This window comes from Carassius carassius, chromosome 37, assembly GCF_963082965.1.
Source record: "Carassius carassius chromosome 37, fCarCar2.1, whole genome shotgun sequence".
Taxonomy (NCBI): Eukaryota; Metazoa; Chordata; class Actinopteri; order Cypriniformes; family Cyprinidae; genus Carassius; species Carassius carassius.
In genome coordinates, this window is record NC_081791.1 from 16931694 (window position 1) to 16957349 (window position 25656).

The following is a 25656-nucleotide window of genomic DNA, read 5'->3' on the forward strand; positions in this document are numbered from 1 at the left end:
ATATAAAAACACCTGTGCCTCGTTTTGATATTTAAACATACAAATTTAAGGAATTATTATTATTAAACGTGCAGTACGTAACGTTACTCAACGAAGCCTTTTTGAAAATCGATCAGTTTTAAAATTGTGGCGAGTCTCCAAAAATAAATAAATGTATGGGAAACACATGCCGCAGCACAACCACCTGAGGCCAACTTTAGTCTACTCATCACCTTGACTTTAACTGAGTTTGTAGAAGGCACTACGTTCTTATTCACTGTACTCAACCATGTAGATTATGAATTATTTATATAAGGTTATTTTGTAATTTATAATCAGAGTTTGATAGCCCCTTCAGTGGGACAGGTAAGTGCATGAAGTGTCCAAAATTCCACACTTCGTTTGTCTTTTGGTTATTTAAGTGCAATATCCTGGTATTTTAAGTGCACTTTTTCTTTTTGGAATTTTCAGTGAACGCTACTCGCATTATACTACAAAACGACAGCGATTTGGAACGCACCTTTTGTTTTGAACGAATAAAAATAAAAATCACTGTCTTGAACGTTCGTTATTGCGTTAATAAAACAAGTATTAAAAATACAACAAAAATATATAGATTAAATGACTAACGTTATTCTATTTGATGTTAAATCTACATTTAACAGGTGGCCTTAAAGAAACTAAAACTTTTTTTTTTACTTGCCCATGTAACGTTAGTTTACATTTGTTAGATGAAGTTCTGTATAAACCACATTTACAACGGCTAAAAGCATCATGAATAGAATCAGACACTTTCAAATTTGATGCAACTGAATAACAAAAAGGACAAAAAGTTTAGTGGTGGAATGTTAAAACTTTACTGTTTTCATGTATTTCAACCACATTTTGAGAATCCATTCCTCTTTTTACAAATGGTAAATTTCAAAATGAAATTTTCATAGCAAGAGCCAAAACATCAGTGCATGTATCATAAAAACCAATTCAATTCAATTAGCATTTTGTACAAATAAAACATGACGCATGCCCCAAATCACTTTAAATGACCAGTTGGCTAACCAGAAAACCAAAACATTGTTAGACTACTGAACCCCCTTAAAAAAAAAAAAAAACCATTGTACAAACATTGACCAACCTCCAACTTACCAAACCGAGCCCATACCATCATATTTCATATCTCTATTCCTGACAGCCAGAGGTCTGAAAAACATTTTTGTTTTTACATTTTCTTGCACTCTTCACCGATTCTCATTTTAATCAGACTTCTCTTTTTCTCTCATATGTAGAAAGACGACACTGAAAACAAAGAGTCCTGCCATCATAGAGAAGGCACTGGCATAATATGGAAAGGCAGAGGGGATGAATCGCTCATATTGGGTATGCTGCAAGGGGCGGACAGAAACCTGTGGAATAAAAGAAAAATCAGTAAATATATTGAGAATCTGGAATTTTTGGAGCAAGAGCAAGTTTTACGATTAATTCTGAATTTGACCTGGGTTGAAGAGTACAGGTGTGTGTAGCCAAGTCTGTTGTAGTCAACTTTGAACTGGAAAACGCCATAAACATCTGGAAGCTTGAACTGTACACTGTATTTTCCACCTAAGCAACCAACAGTCACATGTTTTAGTGGCATACATTATTATTAACATACACCACCATTCAAAGGTTTAAAGGGGTCATATGATGCGCTTTACATTTTTCCTTTCTCTTTGGAGTGTTACAAGCTCTTGGTGCATAAAGATCTTTAAAGTTACAAAGACTAAAGTCTCAAATCCAAAGAGATATTCTTTATCAAAGTAAAGCCCTCGCCCACGCCCCCTAAAACAGCTCATTCAAACACGCCCCACATGTCTATGTCACTATGTGGAATTATTTGCTTAATGCCGCCCAAATGTTCACGCAAAGAAGCCGTGGTTTCAGTAACCGCAGTTAGTGTTGAAGCAGCCATGTCAGGGAGATGCTGTGTGCATCTAGGAGAAAGCAAATTCACTTTATTTGGTCTGCCGAAGTAAGATCAAAATCTAACAGAAACAGAACAGCAATGCATTTTATGGATGACTGTTTCATGAACCTAGGAGAGGAGGTAATTCTGACTTTGCTACGACAATCTGGCGCTTCTGAATCAGCTACTGTAAGTATGTTTTGTTATTCATTGAAGTATTTGCTATTGACTGTTCAAACGCGGAGTTTTGTGCATCGCGCAAGTAACTGTCCATGGCTTGTGTACTGCAAACACATAGGAGCTTCATCATGGTGTCTGTCACACAACTCTGTTCCCTCTTTCAGGCTTGAACTGATCTTTACATTTATTTTGAAAGATAATGCTCGCGATTATGGAAAGGGGCGTTACATTTCTGACGAGTGCTTGCAGTGTTTGGCCAATCATCCTTGCTGAACACTGACCCAAAACTTTTGAACAGTAGCATGAATGCATTTTAGAACTTATGTTAATTAAACAGAATATAATAACACACCATTTTTCTTGAGGTAGGTTCTAACAAACGGATCAATTCTGACAAATTCCAGCTGAATGTCATCTCCATCAAAAGGCACCCACTGTCCACCAGACAACATCTCAATCACAATGCTGTATTCCTGCAGGGACAATCCAAGCAGGAGTAGTAAGCCAAAAAAAACTAACCACAACATTCTTCAGAATAGTCACAAATCACATGTTAACAGTTAAATTAATTAAAATGCCTATATAAATAATATATGCAGTGTCTCACCACAAGGTCAGTGATGGTGTAGGCAGCAGGGGGAGTGCTCTCTCCAACTGGATGATGGGTAACAGCCCCAACCCTCAGAACACCAGCCTCCTTAAACACCCAGCGAGACAGGGCCTCAGCCAGCTCCTGGTTACCGGTCTGTTCATACCTAAGAAGAATATACACATCATGCTTAAAACCTTCTCTGAACAAATAGAGAGTATATATTTCATCATGTCAATGTTAGTTTTGTAAACGACCTGAACTTCACAGCAGATCAAGCATAAAAGAATCCATATGATTTCAACCTAATACCACAATGCATTTTTAATGTCTGAATACACAGTTACATAACAGACCTCTTTGACCCAGGGGCAGCCTTCTGCACAGGGGAGTTGAAAAAAGCATCACTGAAGAAGTGCAGTGACCCACTGAAAACCACACGTGCATTGTTTCTTGCCTGTAGACCGGCGATCAGGAGGGTGTTCTTTCCAACTGCATGAGGATACTAGAAAGCAAAATGGAGATTGAGGTGAATGTGAATTAATTTGACCAAAAAAACATATTGGTACATTGAAAGCTTTGAAATATTTACCTGCGTGATGGGGCGATCTGGGAAGTAGGAGTAAGAGGTGGAAGATCCTGTCAGAATGTCCAGCACCAGAGAGTTATCTGGATCAGCCACCATGCTGAAAAAGCAAGGCAACTCATAATTTGTTAAACAAACTTTTCAAAAGAAGCACAGATCAGGGTGTCAAGAGACCACTTACCCAACACCTTTGAACAGGACTGGTTTATCAGTGGGCTTGCCAACTATAGTCGGGGCTTTAAGAAGATTCTCTGGGTCTGCAACAATCAGGGTGTGCTGTAAAAAAACACAAAGATAACTTAAATGCACCTGACCAAGCTTCAAACAATGATTTGAAATGGTGTAAATGTACAGAGAATGTTTTAAAAACATAAGTTGTAGAATATAAAACACAATATGGATTCAACATGAAATGGAATTTCATTTTAATTCAGGAGGTCAAGTTCATTATTGTTATTTGCTATTATTTATACTCCTATATAAAAGGATAGTTCAGCCAAAAATGTGTTTCTTTGTTCTGTTAAACCCAAATAAAGGTATGTTGAAGAATGTTGGTAACAACAGCTGCTGGCTATTTTTTCTATGCTACGGAAGTCAATGGCTAATATTCCACCAGCAACTATTTGGTTACCAATATTCTTCAAAATATCATATTTTGTGTTCAACAGAATAAACAAACAAATACAGGTTTGGAACAACAAAAGGGTGAATAAGTTATGACCTTTTTTCCATTTTTGAACTCTCTTTAAGGATTACTGGCAACAAGTGAGTTTATTATTATGCTTTTATTTTGTTTTTGTTTTTTGAGCTCATCATTTATTACAAACAGTTTCTGCTCCTTTAAATTCTGCCCCTTTCTTACAATTGACCAATTGTAAGCTCCCATTCAGATCTGCATCCATCCAAATCAACAACCCTTTTTTTCCTCCGTCCATTACTTACCTCACCAGGATCAGAAACGTCATAGTTATGGTGATCAATAACAGCAGTTTTCTCCTCATCAAATTCAATCCCACATTCACTGCCTAGCTCTCTCAGAGGATCACCTGCCAGAGTCAAAGTCATAGTGATATTATTAATGTCAACAGGCCAATACGTGTGCACTTAAGCAAAAACCAATACTACACTCACCAATATCAGAGCTGGCAGCAACGAGAACATTTCCTCCACCATCAATGAAGGCTGTAATGGTCTCTACATTGATGTTGCCCCCAAAATCTGTTCCATTGGAAACATGTAAACGTGGATATTCAAACATAAGATGGCAGCATGACATGAAATCTATGTTCAGTATAACAAGACTCACCTTCCACTGATGGAGAGAAAATGATGAGATGGTCATAGAGGAACTGGCCATACTTGATCAAAGAGAGACCAGGATCATCAGCAGTCTTGAAGGCAAGGTCAAACCCACGATCTGAGAACAAGAATGTAATATTTACAAAGAATCATGCAATACCTTTCTGTGTCTGTGCAGGTGTGTATGTGCAATCAGATTCACACATACACTCAAAATGCATCTTCTATTCATATGAACATATTAAGGACGTTTTCAGATTCTAATGTTATAATTTAAACTGTTTTTATAAGAAAATATCAGTTAAGGTATAGTTCACCTGCTAAACTGCGGAAGAAGATTGAATGAGTGTCTCTGATGTTAGGATTGTCCAGCAGAACGAGAGTCTTTCCGTCTCCTAAAACTGCCTGCAACATTAACGCCACGGATAAAACAAACAGAGCGCTTCGGCTGAACCCACCAGACGACGCGGGGACCATTGTAGCACCTCGTCTTTTGCAGGTTAATGTTGCAGGAGTCGCAGTGTCCCTCATTGACAAGCAACCCATCGCCATTTTCCTCCTTTGGACAACGTCAGCGCTAACGCGGATGTGAACTCTGACCCAGAGCAGCAACCAATCGCGTGCTGCCTCATGAACTCATGAATATTATAATGAGACAGACCTAATTAGAGAAATATAATTAATGTGATTTAATGTAATTTAATTTTAATAGAATTTATTCTAGTGAATCGATTATTTGTATAGATACATTTGCAAAAACAAAACAAAAAAAAACTTTGTAGTGTTTATGTACAGACATCTTTCAATCCGCTGTTTTAAACGACCAGCAGGGGTCAGTGCAACACAACTAACTTATATGCTTTCAGAGAGCTAGCCTAGTCTGTATGGTAAATTAAGTCCAATTATATATATATATATAAATAAAACTGAATGTTAATTTTATTATATATATGTTGGTTATAAAAATCTATTAAATTTAATTGTATAAGTATAATAAGTACAATTGTATTTTATTATTATATTGATTATTATATTTGTTTCCTAAAAAGATTTTAAAAGAATGTAATTTGCCCATTTTCTTTCCTTTGTTGTTATTTCTAAAGCTCCGCGAGCTATAAAAACAAGTCAAACTCGTTTTGAAGCTGATGTTTGGTCATAAATTAGCTAGCGACTTGAAAACAGCACATGAAAGTGCAGCGTGCATTAATACCTCTGGAAGCCCATTACTGAACTAAACAAGACTTTCAATCTACAAAGCACCCTTTCCTCTGATACCTGCTGTCCATGTCAAACTGCATTGAACAGAAATTGTTATATGGCTCAAGTGCTGTTTCAAAACTGATTGTAATTTTTTCTATTACATTAGGGTAAACAACCAGTATCCTTGCTTTCCTGGCAATAATACACATTTATTCCAGTGACCAAAAATGACACAAAAATCAACAGAACCAAAAGATAGTGGTTTATTTCCAAACTAATTGCAGACTTTAAGGTGCTTTTGAGCACTGAGCGTGTCTCAAGTTATTTTGAAAAGTCACTATGCAATATCAATTGTCAGTTCAATAAACAGAACAGAATTGGACCAAAATGACCTGGAACACTTCTTGCAGTACTAGTTTCAATAAGAGTGTTCTTACAATGAAAGCTGTGATATTCACAGGCCCGGCGCCACAAGGGGGCAAAAGGGGGCAATGCCCCCTCAGATCTGACTTGTGCTCCCTCTGTTTCATTTTTGTATTCATGGTTAAAAATAAAATGTTCAACCTTTTGAGATAAATAATAATTGAACCATATCCCCATGGGATTTACAATGTTCAGTGTTGTGACTCGTGACATTACTGCCAGATTCAAGCGTCTTTCGCGTTGGTTGGCGCTGAGCCAGAGACGGACGAGCTCAACGCTGTCATATATCACAACTATGCAGTGTTTTCAACCTCATAATGTTTATTTTAGATTTCATACATTTAAATAGGCTACACATAAGCACTGGTAAAACAATAGCCTACATTTGGAGTCTGTGGAAGCAGCAATAACTATCTATTCAAATATAATTTGTTGACGTGTGTTTTTCAAATCAGACAAACACAGTGGAAGTAGGCTAACTATAAAGTTTACTCTATTGTTATAAAGGTTTTTAAACGACCAAACACACTCACTTAAACATATTTGAGAATCGGAATATCAGATAGTTGATGACATGGTAAGTAAGTTTGTGAATATTTCAAATAAAAAAGGAAAAACGAAATGAAGGATAGCCTACATCTGTTATACAGTTTCATTATTGTGGCTTCGGTGTTTCACGTGACAAATATGACGCGTTGCCATGGAAACATTAAGGGGGAACGTTCTAAAATAACTGTCGCCTTGAAAAATCTTACTCTCATGAGTCAGTTAGAATATTTTAAACTTAAGTGTGAAAGGGTTAATTATTCATAATAAATGACGCTGGCTTATCTTTTGTCAACTGTGTGATTTCCTGAAAATACAGTTTTTACTAAGGAGATTCAGTGCCAAATCAAGGAGACTGCAGCTCTTCTAAAAAGGTATAGGATATGATCTATCATCATTAGGCTGTTTAAAATTTGCTAGTCTCTGGTTAACTTACCTGCAGTTGCATATGGAGTGTTTTAGGGAGCGCTGTATTTAAAAATCTATCGTTGCAAAGCGAGATCTCAGTGTGTATTAATCATTGATGCTGTAATAAAGTTAAGCCCCCTTAACAATTTTACATGCCCCCTCAGTCATTTAATCCTGCAGCCGGGCCTGGATATTCAGAAACAGAAACATGCTTGCAACACATTCATCTAAAGGAGTAAAAATAAGTTATGCTAAAACAGAGCATTTAAAATTGTTTATTGTGAGTTCTTCGGTTTCTACATGTCATGAAAATGATAAGCATACAGTTCGAATCAGCAGTTTAATGTATTTTATGTTTATGTCAAGCAGTATTAAGCTCAAACAGAAAATGATTAAACTCCACAAACAACTAATAAATCAATAAATAACAGTTCAGTACTGTGGTTGATTTGTGGAAAACTGAAATTTGTAGTACAGTCATATGTTTCATTAGCTTCAGTAACCGAGAATACATGATCTAGCATTGGACATATACATGGAGACACTAGAATTAAAAAGTATGATAAACGGCATACAAATTAGGTTTGTTTTGTTCATATTTAATTACTTTTTTTCTTGTCATATTTATTTAAATTTAACTTTATACAATGTAGTATTAATATGCTGTACACATATTGTGCTGCGGTTTGAGATATGACATCTATCTAGTAAAGTGTTTTTACTATAGCATGTTAGAAACAGCAGTCTGAAATCCATCCGTTGGATCAATTCAGGTTCAAAAACTCTTCACTATCCTTGGCTTTCAGACTTCACTTTTCCAGACCCTTCCTCTTTCTCTGCCGGTGTACTGGTTTCCTCCTCTGCCCCATCACTTTGAGGTTCTGGCTGAGCTAGAGCTCCTTCTCCTTCCTCCCCGTCCTCCTCCCGTGTCCGGAACAAGAGCTCGCCTCCCTGGATGACCTGCTCGGTGGTTTGCCACGTCCCGTCACCTGCATATTGCTGATAAAAGTCAGAATCTGCCTGAAACATGACCAGGGCTTGGGCAGTGTGAATGCGCACATGCTGGGCGAGGGAGCTGGCGTCCAAGAACTTCTCACAGCATGAGTCACATGCATACAAGATCTGTGTGTTGGGATCTGAAGGAATAGAGCAACACAATGTTTCAGCTTCAATATGATACAGTATAATCGGTCACACTTTATTTTGAGGTCCAGTTCTTGCTCTTAACAAACCATTAACTATTAATTTTGCCTCAATAAACTCATAATTGGCTGCTTATTAATAGTTAGTAAGGTAGCTGTTAAGGGATGTAATTAGGGATGTAGAATATGGTCATGCAGAATATAAGTACTAATAAAGAGTCAGTATGTTATCGACAATAGGCATGCTAATAAGGATCATGTGACACTAAAGACTGGAGTAGTTGCACACAGGAATCAGTTACACTTAAAAATGCATTTCTTTTGTAATTATATCTAATAATAAATTTAACAATGTAATATTACAGTTTTACTGTATGTTTAATCCAGTATATGCAGCCTTGGTGAATATAAGAGACTTCTACTAAACCTTTGATCGATACACACAATTAAATGTAGCTGTACTGTACATGTACCTTGTTATCAAAGCAATGTACTATTCATATAATTTAAATAATTTATATTATTATTATTTATAATAATATTATAGATTTATTTTGTATTATTATTATTAAGCTTATAATACCAGTCAATTAATAAATTATGATATAGTATATAAACTACTGTATATATTACTCACCTGCTTCTTGTACTTTCTCCACTGCTTTGGTGATCTCTGCTTTCAGTGCCTCAGTTTCATCAGCAGATACAGAGGTTGCCACTGGTACCACTATAGGACAACAAAAAATATCAGGAGAGCATCCAACCGCCATTACAGTCACTTTTAGATTTAGATTGAGGAATATCCTTTCTACAAGGTGTAATAACTCTAATCTAATCTGCTTTGTCTTATTCTCTCACCTGTGAGCTGTGCTACAGCACTGGCAGCTAGAGCCTCTGTGGCTAAAGTCACAATGTCATCTGTAGTGACCGTGACAATGTTGACCTCATTATTGAGCTCTGAGTCCGATGTGGAGTCCGGCAGCAGTTTCTCCTCTCCCTCGTCCTCCTCAGCCACCACCAGTCTCTTCATGCCCGCCTTCCCCTGGTGCACTGTCTTCACATGGGAACGCAGATTGTCCACACGGTTGAATCCTCTACCACACTTATCGCACAGGAACGGTTTCTCTCCTGTAAACAGGAAGTCATTAGAAGCACATAACAGAGAGATAAATAAGAAAAAGCTGAAAATGTTGCATCTTACCTGTGTGAATGATGATATGTTTTGAGAGATCTCCGCCGTTGACAAACGCTTTGTTACAGGTGTGGCACTTGTGTGGTCGGATATTGTCATGATGACGGATGTGATTGGCCAGCTGGCTGGACTGGACAAACCTTTGAAGTGTGATAGTTGAAATATACTTTAACTGAGTGTCTATTTACACTAAGTGCAAACAGTCCACATTGTTGGCTGAAGCTATTTACTCTAACTCCGCCCACCAAGGTGTGATTCGGCTAGTAAACACTACAAAAATACAACTGATAATCGTAAAATGTGTGACGTATTCATTTTGCCATGATCGACCTGGGTTCGAATCCACCTTTGGCTGAACTTTTTTCTCTCTTTTAAAACTATCTAATAACATCAGAAAATCATTAATTTTCAATTAAAATGAAGAATATAATCAAAAAGTTTCAAATAAAGTATCAGGTAGGGTTAGGATAGGTGTAGGGAGGGCTTTATTGTCCCAATAAGGTGACATTCATTTAATAATTTAAATTAAAATTACAATTTACACTCAGTAAGTTAATATAGTATACTGTTTTGCAATGTACTACAATACTGAGGTGCAGATAACTGCCATTATTTGCAATAAGTAGTAAAATTTTAACAGTGTAAATAGAATCTATAGCTATTTGCACTTAGTGTTAATAGCATATCAGTAAAAAATGCTGCTATTTGCACTTAGTGTAAATAGCATCTTTCGCTAAGAAAATATGCTATCTTCGCTTAGTGAACCTACTTAACCTATATTGCTATTTACACTTAGTGCAAATAGCCGCTGCCATACTTTTATTATATATGGTGACATAATAAATCTAAACGAAATCATTCATGCAATTTCCCAGTTACCTTTTCCCACAGCGGTCACACACATAAGGTTTCTCCCCAGTGTGTTGGCGAACATGAGCTATGAGTGAACTGGCCTGCGTGAAGCCTTTTCCACAAATTAGACACAGACAGGGCTTTTCTCCTACAACAATAAGATAGACAAGGTCAAAAAACCTTAAAAGGTAATGGTGGCCGAGGGGATGAGAAAGGCTCAGACCTGTGTGGATGCGCACGTGTCTCTGCAAGGCCCCAGGGTCAGCAAATGCTCTCTGGCAGTGCATACAGACGAAAGGCTTCTCACCGCTGTGCACACGCAGGTGTCTCTTCAGATTGCCTGTAAACAGACCATGCCATGGAGGCACATTAAAATTCCTTCACCCACATATACACACACACACATACATATACACACACATACATATATATATATGTATATATAGGCGGCGATTTAGGACGGGTGCCAGTGACAATCAGGGAGGAGGCAGCCGACTCGTCACAATATATATATATATATATATATATACATACACACACATACATACATATACATATATATACACAGTACAGACCAAAAGTTTGGACACACCTTCTCATTCTAAGAGTTTTCTTTATTTTCATGACTATGAAAATTGTAGAGTCACATTGAAGGCATCAAGGGCTATTTGACCAAGAAGGAGAGTGATGGGGTGCTGCGCCAGATGACCTGTCCTCCACAGTCACCGGACCTGAACCCAATCGAGGTGGTTTAGGGGTGAGCTGGACCGCAGACAGAAGGCAAAAGGGCCAACAAGTGCTAAGCATCTCTCGGGGAACTCCTTCAAGACTGTTGGAAGACCATTTCAGGTGACTACCTCTTGAAGCTCATCAAGAGAATGCCAAGAGTGTGCAAAGCAGTAATCAAAGCAAAAGGTGGCTACTTTGAAGAACCAAGGATATGACATATTTTCAGTTGTTTCACACTTTTTTGTTATGTATATAATTCCATATATAATTCCACATGTGTTAATTCATAGTTTTGATGCCTTCAGTGTGAATCTACAATTTTCATACTCATGAAAATAAAGAAAACTCTTTGAATGAGAAGGTGTGTCCAAACTTTTGGTCTGTACTGTGTATATATATATGTATATGTATGTATGTGTGTGTGTGTGTATATATATATATATATATTGCCACATCCTGTCTCAGTGTGTAAATCTCACCTGAGGTGGTGAACTGTTTCCCACACTCCTTACACTTAAGAGGCCCATCTGCAATATGGATCTTCAGATGTGCTTTCAGGTTTCCCAACTTTAAAAAAAAGAAAGTTGTTTGCATTTGTAATGCCCAATAAAAAAGTGTTGTGCTATCCATTTATAGCTATGGCTAAAATGTTATGTCAATAATAAGGTATAATCTATAAATCTTGTCTGCATGATATTATATTATAACATTCTGTTGTGACGCTTACAATTATATTTTTAAACTTTAATATATAGACACACATTTACACAGTATAGTACAATATATATATTGCTTAAAATATAGTACTAAACTATTATGTAAATATACATTACTGTTCAAAGGATTTTGGACTGGTTTTAAAGGATATATTCTTTTATGCCCACAATGGATAAATTTATTGATTACAAATACAGTAAAAACTGTCATGTGGTGCAATATAATTACGATTTAAAATAACTGTTTTCTATTTTAATGTATTTGAAAATGTATTTTATTCCTGTGATGTATAATATTTATGTGGAAACTTTAATATATATTTTCAGGATTGTACTGATGAATAGAACGTTAAAAAGAGAAGCATTTAGGCCTATTTGGAAAAAAAATCATTATAAATTATTTTTTAAGCATCACAAATGTCTTTATTGTCACTTTTGATCAATTTAGTGTGCCCTTGCTGATTAAAAGTACTAATTTCTTTCAAAACTAGTATAATGTTTATATATATATATATATATATATATATATACAGTATATATATGTATATGTATGTTTGTATGTATGTAATTACATTTATAAAGACAATAAATCCCCCACCTGGTTGAATTTCTTGTCACAGTATTGACATTTGTGACCTTTGTCTGTGTCGTGGGTCTCTAGATGTCGCATCTTGGCGGTGGGGTCAGAAAAGGCACGTTCGCAGTAGTCACAGTGGTAGGGTTTTTCCCCACTGTGCACCAACTGATGCCGCTTCAGGTTTCCAGAAGTGGTGAAGAGCTTCCCACAATCTTCACAGCTGTATCGCGCCTCATCTGTGTGTCGCTTCCTGTGCAGGTTTAGCAGACTGATTTGCCGGTAACTCTTTCCACACGTGGAACAACAATATGGTTTTAGAGGACTGGAGAATCAGAAACGTATAGTGTGAGGAAAACTGCACATCGTAGATGTTTCTACACATTGAAGCTTTTGTGGAAATATGTTTTTTTTATATATTACGTATTATAGCTGACAAGTCATATGAGGCTGTAGAGAAAAAGCATTAGACTCTATAATGCTCACCTATGTGTTTTCTCATGTGCTTTGCAGGCAGCTGGGTCTGAGAAGGCTTTATTACAGTCTCTGCAACTAAATGGCTTCTCACCAGTGTGAATGCGCATGTGACGTTTAAAGTTCCCTGTGTGTGTAAACTTCTTCCCACAGTCCTACAAGAAACAAAAAAAAAAGTTTTTGTTTACATAATGTGTGTGTACTGTGTATATTTATTATGTATATATAAATGCACACACATGCATGTATAAATTTAAGTAAAATAAATATAAATTCAGTGCACACAGACTGAAGTAGTTTAAGTCTTTGGTCCTTTTAATTGTGATGGTTTTGGCTCACATTTAACAAAAACCCAATCTCAACAAATTAGAATACTTCATAAGACCAATAAAAAATAGTGAATTGTTGGCCTTCTGGAAAGTATGTTCATTTACTGTACATGTACTCAATACTTAGTAGGGGCTCCTTTTGCTTTAATTACTGCCTCAATTCGGCGTGGCATGGAGGTGATCAGTTTGTGGCACTGCTGAGGTGGTATGGAAACCCAGGTGTCTTTGACAGTGGCCTTCAGCTCTTCTGCATTGTTAGGTCTCATTTCTCATTTACCTCTTTACAATAACCCATATATTCTCTATGGGGTTCAGATCTGGTGAGTTTGCTGTAGAGGTCTTCACAGTGCACCCGAGACCCGTCGACCCAGGACCCGTACGGGTTCAGGTCTATATTTTAAATGATCAGCCGGGTCCGGGTCGGGTCCGAATCTATTACCTCGGGTCCCGGGTCTGTTTAACATTGTGTGTAATACCCGTGCGATCGGAGTCATCGGACTCGGAGAACACCCGGCCGTGATCAAAGACTGCTTGTGTTTTTTGTAACTTGCAACTTGTAAAATTAGGAAAAGAAAAGAGTGAGCCAAAAATAAAGTGATCTCTCTCTCTCTCTCTCTCTCTCTCTCTCTCTCTGCTTTTAGAAGCAGAGCGCGCAGACTCAGAGTTAATACAAGTGCACGCACGGTATTAATGTTTGCAGACATGACACACTCATATTTAATATATTTCAAATCAGCAACACAATCTGAGGTGAACTGTCACATGAATGTTTTATATGACGCTCACATTGCGTTAAAGCATTCTAGGTTGATACAGCTAGCACGCATGTGCGGTCTCCAGCGCATTTCATGTTTCTATGCAGGGCTCCAAACTGCGACTAAAATGGTCGCATTTGCGACCATAAATATTAAAATGCGACTGAAGTTTTTGCTGAGGTCGCCACTGGCGACTAGGCCTATGTATTTACATGTTATCTCTTAAAAAATTGCATGTAATGCCTTTTTTCCTGATTGTTTTGCATTCACATCTTTTGTTATGTTCGCGCATTGAGAGAATGCGCATCGAAGTTTTAGTGGGAAAAAGAGTTTTAAACAGTCCTCATCTGCCGCGCAGCAGCGCTGACACACACCTGATAAACGCGCGAGAGAGAAATGATGGAGACTTGAAGAGAAAGTGCAGAAAAACAGCGTCTATTTCGTTCATATCTTGAACAAACTACAACAGGTAAAGCTGTCATCAGTGTGGATATTGGCAATATCGTTAAAGGATCACTTCACCCATTTGCATTTAGCTTTGTATTGTTAGAAACCCAGTCATATATTATAATGATCATGGATTTTTCCTTTATTTTTCCCTGAGATGGGAGAAATAAGGATTTAAGTGTTTTACTTCCTGCTTATTATGACGTAAAAATCGTCATTTTGCATCATAATAAGCAGGAAGTCAAAATTCATTGAAAAGTGTAGAGACTACACACACTAGCTTATTATTATTCCAGGGGGTGGGACCCACTCACCCTACAGGCCTATTACAGATCAGTGGGTGGGACTAAACTTACAGAAACGAAAATGAAAATCCGCCATCTTGTTTGGAAGCTATGTAGCTAAGCTAACAAGCGCTTATGGAGTCAGATTTACGAGAATGGCTGGAGGAACAACTCATGATATGGAAGAAGAGGATTTTCAAAGTCTGTTGCTCGAAACAGATGTTCGTGGCTATCTATACGAGCCACAATATAGCGTAGAGCAGCTGAGGCTGATGGAGGAACAGGAGGCGGCGGCTGCAGCCGAGGCCGGAGACCTGCCTGTCGCGTCCGAGGAGCCCGGGCGTGTTCGAGCTGATGCGGACTGGTGGTGCCTGTGCTCTCGTTGTGCGCATACGGACACAGAGCTAGAGTCTGTCTGCTGCCAAGAATTTGAAAGATGCCAATTTCTCCTCGAAGAAATGCCTGAGGCAGACAAGGACACGGATGTTTGCGTTGTGAACCATCCTAGTTTCGCCCCGCATATGGACAGAGGCGTCCTGGAGACATATTTCAGAATTGATTTCACGAAATGATTCCCGGTTAATAAGTTACGTAACGTCAACTGTAAAATTTTTGTGCAGTATCTTTTTTAATGCACAAAAAGCTTACTGTGGCATTGTTTACTACTGTGGCACGTAAATACCATACATCGCTAACTGTGTCCTCAATGTCTTGGGAGTGGGAGTGGCTTGTGGAGCTGTGCAAATGTGTTGCATTGTGGGAGTTGTGGTTTTCCATACAAATGAGCCCTAAAGTTACTTTCTGTAATAACTCGGTCAAAAAGGCACCAAATTCGAAAATTTTAATAGATTTCGACTACATATATGACCCACTTTCAATGAAGATCAATGTTCCCACGGGTGAAATGCTCCTTTAACAGTTCTCGTTTATAATCATAAGGCTTCTTCTTAACAAGATCTTAGTCCATGCTGTGTTCTGTTAATGCATGAACTTCATTATTTGAAGTGCACTTGCCGTCAAGTAATCGCAAAAAGCTTTGTGCTTTGTTACTTTTTAATTTACAAAGTATCAGCTTTAAAATTATCCCAAATTCATAACAAAATTCAAACAATAAATACAGTTTTGGTGCTCTTTAAGGGGCCGTTGACATATCGCGCCTAAAAACGCGTGGAAAACGCTAGGCGCGCCGCTTTCATTATGAGCACGCACGCATACCGCGCGCCTACATTTGAAATAACGAACTTGAGCGTGCAAAAGACGGGACATGTGAACGGCCCCTAATGCGGCAGGCGCGATCGCGAGTAGTGCCTCAGTTCAAGCAGCACGTGAACATTTATTGAAGCTATTGAATTTTTATATTTTTACTTAACCTGTTGTCTACATGATTCAACTCCTCCTATAAAATTTAATTTTACTAATTAAGAAAAACAGACTGAAAGTGTGAAAGACATGCACTCTTAAAAATAAAGGAGCTTAAAAGGTTCTTCACAAAACAATTTTGGTTCCACAAAGAACCATTCAGTCAAAGGCTCTTTAAAGAACAATCTCTTTCTGACCTTTTCATAATCTGTTATTGTCTTCAAATGTTAAAGGTTCTTTATGAAACCATTTAGGACAGGAAAAAAGGTTCTTCTATGGTATCATGAAGCACCTTTATTTTTAAGAAAGTATGAGAACATTTACAGGATGCATTGAGGAGGACCCCAAACTATACTCAGGGGCCAAGTGATGCTTATGGTCCATGATATTGGTACAGATTTTGTGTAATAAACAACGCATGACTGTATGTTTCAAGTTGGAAAAGACATTTAGATCCCACTTTAAGTGAACCTTCATTCCCATGTCATCTACAAGATGGATTAAAATGCTGATAAAGTCAAGAAAAGATGAGACATAAACATTTCAGTATGATTAAAAAGTTAAAATGTAAAATAAATAATTTAAATAAAACGCATAAAGCATTTTTATTCTGTGGCACCTAAAAAAATCATTTGGCACCTAAGTTTTTTTCTTATAGGAGCCAATGGCTCCTTACTCGATTTTTTTGTTTGGAGCCCTGCTATGGCAACCAGTGAGGGACACTTCGACCGCCAAACCGCATTTTACATTTTCTCCCATTTTTATAATATTATAAATGAACCGTTTAATCTTAAAGTTGTAATGGTCAGATTCAGACTCGATGCAGAGCAGAGAGCACAGAGATCAGATGATAGCAAATAAATAACGTCAGCGGCCATGGCATTGCACGAGCGATCGTTATTATAGTTCAAAAGGGCAAACAGTTGAGGTTATTATGAGAGTTAACTCGAGTCAGAATGTACATGTGCACAGTAGCATTTGTCATCCGTCACCGTGACATCAAGTGGACTTTTGAAGCTGAAATAATGAGTGGATTCAGCTTGGACTTGGAATAACGAGAGGAATAACATGAATAACTTTCTTGTCGGAGGATTGTAATGCATCACAGGCAGTCAGGGACAAGGAAGAGAGACTACTGCTCTTTAAATTAGGTAAGACAAAAAGCTGTATTTTTCGCAACAGGTTTATTGACTTGTAATAGCAATTTATGGTGGAATATGTGACAGTCGGGTCTGTGTCTTCCCGGCGGGTTCGGGTCCAGATTTCAAATAATATACGGGTCCGGGTCGGGTCCGGGTAGGCATTTCTCGGATCTACCAGGTCCGGGTCCAGCTTTTGAAATATTAGACTGGTCCGGGTCGGTTCGGTATAGTACATTACGGGTCTCTTTCGGGTTCGGGCACGAATTTTTGGACCCCTGAAGACCTCTAGTTTGCTGGCCAGTCAAGCACACCAACACCATGGTCATTTAACCAACTTTTGGTGCTTTTGGCAGTGTGGGCAGGTGCCAAATCCTGCTGGAAAATGAAATCAGCATCTTCAAAAAGCTGGTCAGCAGAACGAAGCATGCATGAAGTGCTCCAAAATGTATTAGTAAAGTGGTGCAGTGACTTTAGTTTTCAAAAAACACAGTGGACCAACACCAGCAGATGACATTGCATCCCAAATCATCACAGACTGTGGAAACTTAACACTGGACTTCAAGAAACTTGGGCTATATGCTTCTCCACCCGTCCAGACTCTAGGACCTTGGTTTCCAAATGAAATACAAAACTTGCTCTCATCAGAAAAGAGGACTTTGAACCACTGGCCAACAGTCCAGTTCTTCTTCTCCATAGCCCAGGTCAGATGCCTCTGACGTTGTATGTGGTTCAGTAAATTCCTTGACATGTCTGTGTGTGGTGGCTCTTGATGCCTTGACCCCAGCATCAGTCCATTCCTTGTGAAGTTTTTGTTTGACAATCCTCAAAAGGCTGCGGTTCTCTCGGTTGGTTGTGCATTTTCTTCCACACTTTTTCCTTCCACTCAACTTTCTGTTAACATGCTTGGATACAGCCCTCTGTGAACAGCCAGCTTCTTTGGCAATGAATGTTTGTGGCTTACCCTCCTTGTGAAGGGTGTCAATGATTGTCTTCTGGACAACTGTCAGATCAGCAGTCTTCCCCATGTTTGTGTAGCATAGTGAACGAAACTGAGAGACCATTTTGAAGGCTCAGGCTCAGAAGTGTTTTGAGTTGATTAGCTGACTTGGCATGTCATCATATTCTAATTTGTTGAGATAGTGAATTAGCCTTTCGCCGGCCCCTCCCCCAAAACGGCCATTGTCCAATCACACATCATAGCAACCGTTACTATGTGAGGCAGTTCCTACAAACTTTGACTCCAAGCAAGATGGTGAAGCGGTGCGCCCACGGCGTTTGTAAATCGGAAACTAGAATAGAGCTATAATCGGGCCTTAAAAGTTAGGCCCGACAGGACCCGAGCCCGACACATTTCGGCCCGAGCCAGACAAGTACATTTTGATTGACAGCTTTTTAAAAGCCCGAACCCGTTTACAGCCCGACATTATTCAAATGTACGCACGCACACAACTCTTTTGCCTTTTGTCAAGAATAAGTCATTTATACATGTTTTAACATAATTACCACTTGGAAGTTTGAACAAAGAAATAAAATAAGTCCTCTGTGACATCGTAACATCTCAGAACTCTAAATAGCCCTAGGTATAGACTCATTTAGCCTATAAATAGGCCAACGCACCAATAAAAACGCGTCTTTCTTAAAAATTTTAATTAAGATAAATTCTAAATTAAGATGGGTATTTGGCAATAACGAAATTAATTAAGATAAAGACTCTGCCTTATTTGCTTCGCCATGGCAGCTGAAATTTAATAAAAGAATAATGCCAATATTAGCCTATATAGGCTAGCCTATATGTCTACATTATGCATTTAAGACTCAATTAGTATTTAGTTATCATTTTTAAAACCTTTACTCACCAAGATAATAATAAAAATAGCTACTCGCAATAGACAATAATAGACCATAACATATGAAAGAGAACTTTCCCGGCAGTGCAAGAGCATGACTGGTACACAAGGCTGTGCTGGTTGCATTTGAGGTACAGGTCATGGTGTTTCTCAGATTTTGCTTTTTTTCCCTACACGGCATACTGTAACCCCTTTTTGCCTCGATCTGGAGGATATCGCGGAGGTATTACTCCAAAAAAGGTCACTGACACGCACGGGTATACCTCTTCCCGTCATGGCAATCTGTTGCGCTGGTCGTGTTTGACCATTTGTTTGTCGGAAGTAGCAACAATAACTAAGGGGGGCGGGGCTCGGCGAAAGGCTAATTGGTGGGTTTTTGTTAAATTTGAGCAAAAATCACCACAATTAAAAGAACCAAAGACTTAAACTACTCCAGTCTGTGTGCACTGAATTTATTTAATACACGAGTTTCACAATTTGAATTGAATTACTGAAATAAATTAACTTTTCCATGACATTCTAATTTATTGAGAACGCATCTGTAAATACATGTCAATATTTTCTCAATATATACTGTATATGAGTGCATTTATATATACATTAGAAATATGTATACATACATGTATTATGTAAACAAAAACTTATTTTGGATGTGATAAATCATTTGACAGCACTAAATTTTAATGATAAGTGCTTACAGTTCATGAAAGTCCAGTATCTCAAAATATTAGAATGTTTACATTTGAGTTTCATTAAATGACCATCTGTACAGTCTAAATTCCAGGTATCTCTTGTTCTTTGAAACCACAATAATTGGGAAGACTGCGACTTGGCAAAGACAATCAATGACACCCTCCACAAAGAGCAAAAGTCACGGAAGGTAATTACTGAAATAATCCTGAAATACCGTTCACAGAGTGCTGTATAAAAGCCTATTAAATGCAAAGTTGGCTGGAAGGAAGATACTGGGTAAGAAAACATGCACAAGCAACAGGAATGACCGCAAGCTTGGGAATACTGTCATGCAAAGCCAATTCAAATACTTGGGAGAGCTTCACAAGGAGTGGACTGAAGCTGGAGTCAGTGCATCAAGAGTTACCACACTCAGACATCTTCAAGAAAAGAGCTACCAAGCCACTTCTGAAATTGAAACAACCTCAGAAGCATCTTACGTGGGCTAAGGAGAAAAAGAACTGGACTGTTGCTTAGTGCTCCAACAACCTCTTATATGTTTAAAGTAAATTTTGCATTTCATTTGGAAATCAAGGTCTAAAGTCTGGAGGAAGACTGGAGAGGCACAGAATCCAAGCTGCCTGAAGCCAAGTCAATGTTGATTGGGGTGCCATGACGTCTTCTGGTGTTTTGTGTTTTATCAAATACAAAGTCAATGCAGTCGTCTACCAGGAGATTTTGGAGCACTTTATGCTTCCATCTGCTGACAAGCTTCATGGAGATGTTGATTTCCTTTTCCAGCATGATTTAGCACCTGCCCACAGTGCCAAAACCACTTCCAAGTGGTTTGCTGACCATGATATGACTGTGCTTGATTGTCCAGCCAACATGCCTGACCTGAACCCCAAATGGAATCTATGGGATATTTTCAAGAGAAAGATTAGAAACAGTTGATCCGAGTTGAAGGCTCAATAGGTGCCTCAGGAGTCCACAGGCTGATCGCTTCCATACCACACATCACTGATGATGGAGTTTGTGCTAAAGGAGCCCCGACCAAGTACTGAGTGCATAAATTAACATACTTTAAATGAGCTGTAATATATACATATTATATATATATATATATATATATATATATATATAAATATTAATATATATATATATATATATATATATATATAGAGAGAGAGAGAGAGAGAGAGAGAATAAGGATTACAAAATTGAAGAATCCCTCACCTCACATTTGTGTGTGATGGAGCCATACGCTCTGGACTCACTTCTCTCAGCCACAAGTGCGGACTTCTTCCCATCCGAACCCGATGTTTCTTCATCCTGTGTCTCCATCTGCTCTCCTGCTTCTTCCTCTTCCTCTGTTTCTCCTTCATCCTCTTCATCCTCCTCTTCTAACATGTTCTCCACGCTCTCAGCTTTTGACATACTTTCCTCAGCGTCATCAACTTTTAGCAAAAATTTTAACAGTTATGTAAACCTTAACATAACTATGTGAGGTAAATGTACACCATAGTTATATCCTACAGAAATTACCTTCTGTGGATGTGTGAACAGCTGCATATTTTGACTTGCTTCTCCTTGTGCTAACATACAACCGTTTTGCTGCCACCCTCTGAGAGACTTCTGTAGGAGCGGTAAAGTGTCACACAAGTTTTAAAAGATGGTTAACATTTAAAAAAGCATTAAGAGTAGAGAATGGACACTAACTAGGAGTGTAGTCAGCATCAGAAGGATCCTCTTGGTATAGTGGAATCTCTTTTGTGGCTCTTTCCTCCTCTGTTTCATTCTTGGAATCCACAACACCAGCCTTTTTTTGTCTCGTTTTGGATGGCCCACTAATTTTGCTGACAGCTCTCGAAGTCTTTGTGCTTTGCTTCTCAGTCGTGTCACTTGCAGCCTCCTGGGTTTCTGTTGTCTCTGACTGTACAGGAGCTTCCTTCTTTTCACAAACTGCATTCTGAGTCACTGAATGATTCTCCTGCTCTTCCTGGGAACTCGAATCCTCCAGTTTTCTCACAGATCGCAGCTGTTCCTCCACCGGCTCGGTCTCTACTACTTCACATGAACACAAATGAGAAATGGTGGTGTGAAAGACCTGTAACTCCAGTAGCATCTTGAACTAACAGCTTATAAAATAACAAGGAAAGTCAACACTAACCAGGCTTAAATGATGCAGGGACAGTCAAGGACTGAAAAGCTGAACAAGCATTGACAATTTCCTGCATCTGAAGGAAAGTAGCTACAGCAAGAACGTCCTCTATGTTCTGAGGGTTTAAAGTCAGCTTTGCAGTGTACATAAACTCAAGGACCAGCTCAAGACCTGAAAAAAATGAATCTATTAAACAAAGGCAGAAAACAACAAACAATAGAAATGTTAACATGTAATTACATATAATTAAGCATAAAATATCAAAAGGATAGTTCTTGCAAAAATAACTACTTACTTGACCCCATGTAGTTTCAAAGCATAACATGATATATTTTAAGAAATGTTTCAGTGTTTTGATTCCCAGTGTTCTTCAAATATTTTCTTTTGCACTCCGCAAAAGAAAGAAATGCATTTGAAATGACATGAGGGTTAGTAAATGGTGACAGAATTTACATTTTTAGGTTGGATTAACCCCTTTAATCAAAGTTATCAGTAAGAATGCAAGGCTACCTGCAGCATTGCTGATATCAAGATGAACAACATCTTTCTGGTCCAAAAAGAGTGTGCGGAAGTAAGCACTACATGCTGCCAGCACAGCCTTGTGGGCCTTGAAGTCTACTCCATCCACCACAAAAGTGCAGTCACAAAGAAGACCCAACTGACGTTGTTCATTAAGCTGCCCAAGAACATTCCCACTGTGCCAAGGAAAGTCCATAACTGATGGAGTGGACTACAGTGCTTTAGGCTTTAGGCAACAGTATCCTCCTGACCATAAAAAGAGAAGAAGAAAAAAAATCACTGTTGTTGCTAATCCTTTTGAGGCTCACAAATCAAAATGTCCCAGTTTGCAAACCAATTGGGATAAACCAGGGTCTTCGTCTGGTCAACACTGTCCCCGACGCCACTCTTAGAATATTTATTTTTAGTTACAATTTAGTAATATATATATATATATATATATATATAGTACAGACCAAAAGTTTGGAAACATTACTATTTTTAATGTTTTTGAAAGAAGTTTCTTCTGCTCATCAAGCCTGCATTTATTTGATCAAAAATACAGAAAAAACAGTAATATTGTGAAATATTATTACAACTTAAAATAATAGTTTTCTATTTGAATATACTTTTAAAAAATAATTTATTCCTGTGATGCAAAGCTGAATTTTCAGCATCATTACTCCAGCCTTCAGTGTCACATGTAACATCCAGTCTATCACATGATCATTTAGAAATCATTCTAATATTCTGATTTATTATGAGTGTTGGAAACAGTTCTGCTGTCTAATATATTTGATGAATAAAAGGTTAAAAAGAACTGCATTTATTCAAAATAAAAAAAATTCTAATAATATATATTCTAATAATATATTTTCTTTACTATCCCTTTTTATCAATTTAACACATCCTTGCTGAATAAAAGTATTGATTTTTTTTTTTTAATTACTGACCCCAAATTACTGACCAGTAGTGTATATTGTTATTACAAAATATTTATATTTTAAAAACATAGATTCTTTTTTTTTTCTTTTTTTTTTTTACTTTTTATTCATCAAAGTATCCTAAAAAAGTATCACATGTTCTGAAAAAATATTAAGCAGCAGAACTGTTTCCATCATGTGATAATGATCCTAAAAATTCAGCTTTGCATCACAGAAATAAATGATAACAAAGTATAATAAATTTAAAAACAATTATTTTAAATTGTAATAATATTTCACAATATTACTGTTTTTTATGTATTTTTGATCAAATAAATGCAGGCTTGATGAGCAGAAGAAACTTGTTTCAAAAACATAAAAAATAGTAATGTTTCCAAACTTTTGGTCTGTACTGTTTATATATATAGTTTTCATATTTTAATGCATTAAGTTAAACAAAGTGGAAAAGCAACTTGACATAAAAAAAATAAGTTTACGTTTTTTATTGTATTTTTTAACAATGAAATTGAAGGAATGAAATAGTTTTAGTTTAGTAATTTAATTTATATTTTTATTTAACTACAACAACCCTGCCACTGATCTGAATATAAGGGGAATGTTTCCTCCTCAGCATCTATAGTGATTATAGCCATATGATTCAACATCTTTGTACTTTTCCAAGCAATTTCACAATTTTAAGTACTAAAACAAAAGATTTTCTTCTTGTTCTTTGAGGTACATCTAATCAAAACTGTACTGCTGTGTTGTCTATATAAACAAAGACGTATATATCCCTTCTTAGAGTACAATTATTGTAGTCAACTGTTTTGCAATATTGTCTTTGTATTTGAATAATATCTACTCACTTCAACAGAATTATCCAAAATCTAATCTACAGTACAAATGAATCCATTCATGGTGCATTATTCCAGACTTTGATTATTCTCATAATGATTCAGTGCATGAACATTGCCAGACATTAATCATCCAATAGAACAGACTTCATTATTTACCTTAAATTAACAAACATAATTATGTAACAGTCTGCGTGTGTTTCTGTGCGACACTGAAACGTTTCTCTCGAGCTCGGGACATTTTGTCCAGCATTTAAATTTAATCTATCATTATCAGCCCGAGACGAGTCGAGCACAATGATGTCTGATTGTCTGGCATTAGCGAGTAAATTTGACAAGTGATTTGAAGAGCAACTGCGCAATTCCCCAACAAGAATTGTGTGACGATGTTGCGGATTGATTATGAGCCCTCTCTCTGTTTCTCAGCTCCGGGATTAATTCAGTTTGCCTGGCCCTGCAGCTGGATCAAGATGGCGCTAACAGAGGCGGGCTATAATGCTGCCTCTTCTTTGCTTATTTTAGCATGCGTTCGTTTAGAGAGTTAGCCGAATAGTATTCCTAAAAACATTCGGAAGATTGCGTCTTGTTTGATGTTCTTTACCTCATATAACAAACGAGTTTCTAGGCTTCAGCTGATCCGTTCAATCGAATGTTTCGGTGATCGATCTCAGTGCTCAGCCTCGACGCGCCGCCATCTTCTGCTCTCTGATCGATTGATAATGGCCGAGCGAATGACTGGACGTTAAGCTCAACTGCGCATGCGCGAATTTTTCCCAATATTATTATTCTTTTTTAAACCACATTACGGCGACATTAAGCTGTTATTAAATACACACTAATCTAATAATAATAGCAAAGTGAGGAAGTATTTATAAAATAAAACACAGTTGGGTTATGAATTGGGTCATCATTAATGCATTTTAAACCCCATCAGGGGTTACATAATAAAATATGGTTTCAAAAGATATATGCAAATCCAAGGGGGCATTTTTTTTGTGTGTGTGTACATTTTAGTCATTAACTAAACCTTCAGTGAACCATTATGTATCTTTGGGCAAAAATGGCAGGCCTGTTTTAGCTTATGAAAGTCATTATGTTCCCAATTTTCAATCAAATCAGATCTGTAATAGGCGTAAAACTCACTTATAATGGTCATATAATACACACTTTAAGTGATTGAAAACAGTGTTTAAACCAGCTGGTTTTCTTGTCTTGGCTAGTGTGCTATTTTGGTTTGAAAGGGGTTTAGACATTTTCAGCTGATTAAACTTTGAGACTAGCTGAAACGACTGTAAAGAAATAATGGCTTAATATGTATAACATATGCTTATTTTCGTACATTTGTATGTGATACAACACATTGACAGGTTGATGGATCACATAAAGCACAGAAATAGTAGATGATGAGACTGAATAATAACAGCCAACTCTATTTCTAGAAGATGAACTCACAGTACCTGTCATTTGCTCATGATGTCCCATGTAATGGAAGAGGACAAGACCCAAATCAATGACTCACAAGTTCCAAATACTCATCAAGGGTGTTCTGGCTTTATT

The 25656-nt window shown here is 37.5% G+C and overlaps 2 protein-coding genes across 5 annotated transcripts; both read right to left on the reverse strand.

The window, feature by feature from the left end:
• Positions 1-812: 812 nt before the first annotated feature.
• ddost (dolichyl-diphosphooligosaccharide--protein glycosyltransferase subunit (non-catalytic)) lies at positions 813-5159 on the reverse strand. Its single transcript, XM_059527838.1, has 11 exons — positions 4890-5159; positions 4580-4690; positions 4405-4491; positions 4216-4319; positions 3455-3549; positions 3280-3373; positions 3044-3192; positions 2706-2853; positions 2451-2571; positions 1469-1575; positions 813-1379 (listed from the first exon to the last, which is right to left on the reverse strand). The coding sequence occupies exons 1-11, from the start codon at positions 5122-5124 to the stop codon at positions 1230-1232; spliced, it is 1401 nt and encodes a 466-aa protein (XP_059383821.1). The 5' UTR covers positions 5125-5159; the 3' UTR covers positions 813-1229.
• Positions 5160-7408: 2249 nt separating this feature from the next.
• Positions 7409-24824, reverse strand: zbtb17 (zinc finger and BTB domain containing 17). Of its 4 annotated transcripts, none has more exons than XM_059527840.1 (15): positions 24701-24824; positions 22335-22589; positions 21834-21995; positions 21383-21727; positions 21209-21298; positions 20900-21120; positions 12841-12983; positions 12379-12679; positions 11544-11631; positions 10559-10675; positions 10363-10483; positions 9493-9623; positions 9150-9419; positions 8929-9018; positions 7409-8285 (listed from the first exon to the last, which is right to left on the reverse strand). In XM_059527840.1, exons 2-15 carry the CDS (start codon positions 22537-22539, stop codon positions 7939-7941), a joined length of 2631 nt encoding a protein of 876 aa, XP_059383823.1. In that variant the 5' UTR covers positions 22540-22589; positions 24701-24824; the 3' UTR covers positions 7409-7938. The 4 variants fall into 4 exon arrangements, with proteins under 4 accessions (XP_059383823.1, XP_059383822.1, XP_059383826.1 ...); XM_059527839.1 differs by having other exon boundaries at positions 21383-21730; XM_059527843.1 differs by lacking the exon at positions 24701-24824 and adding an exon at positions 22120-22213 and having other exon boundaries at positions 21383-21730; positions 22335-22472.
• Positions 24825-25656: the final 832 nt, after the last annotated feature.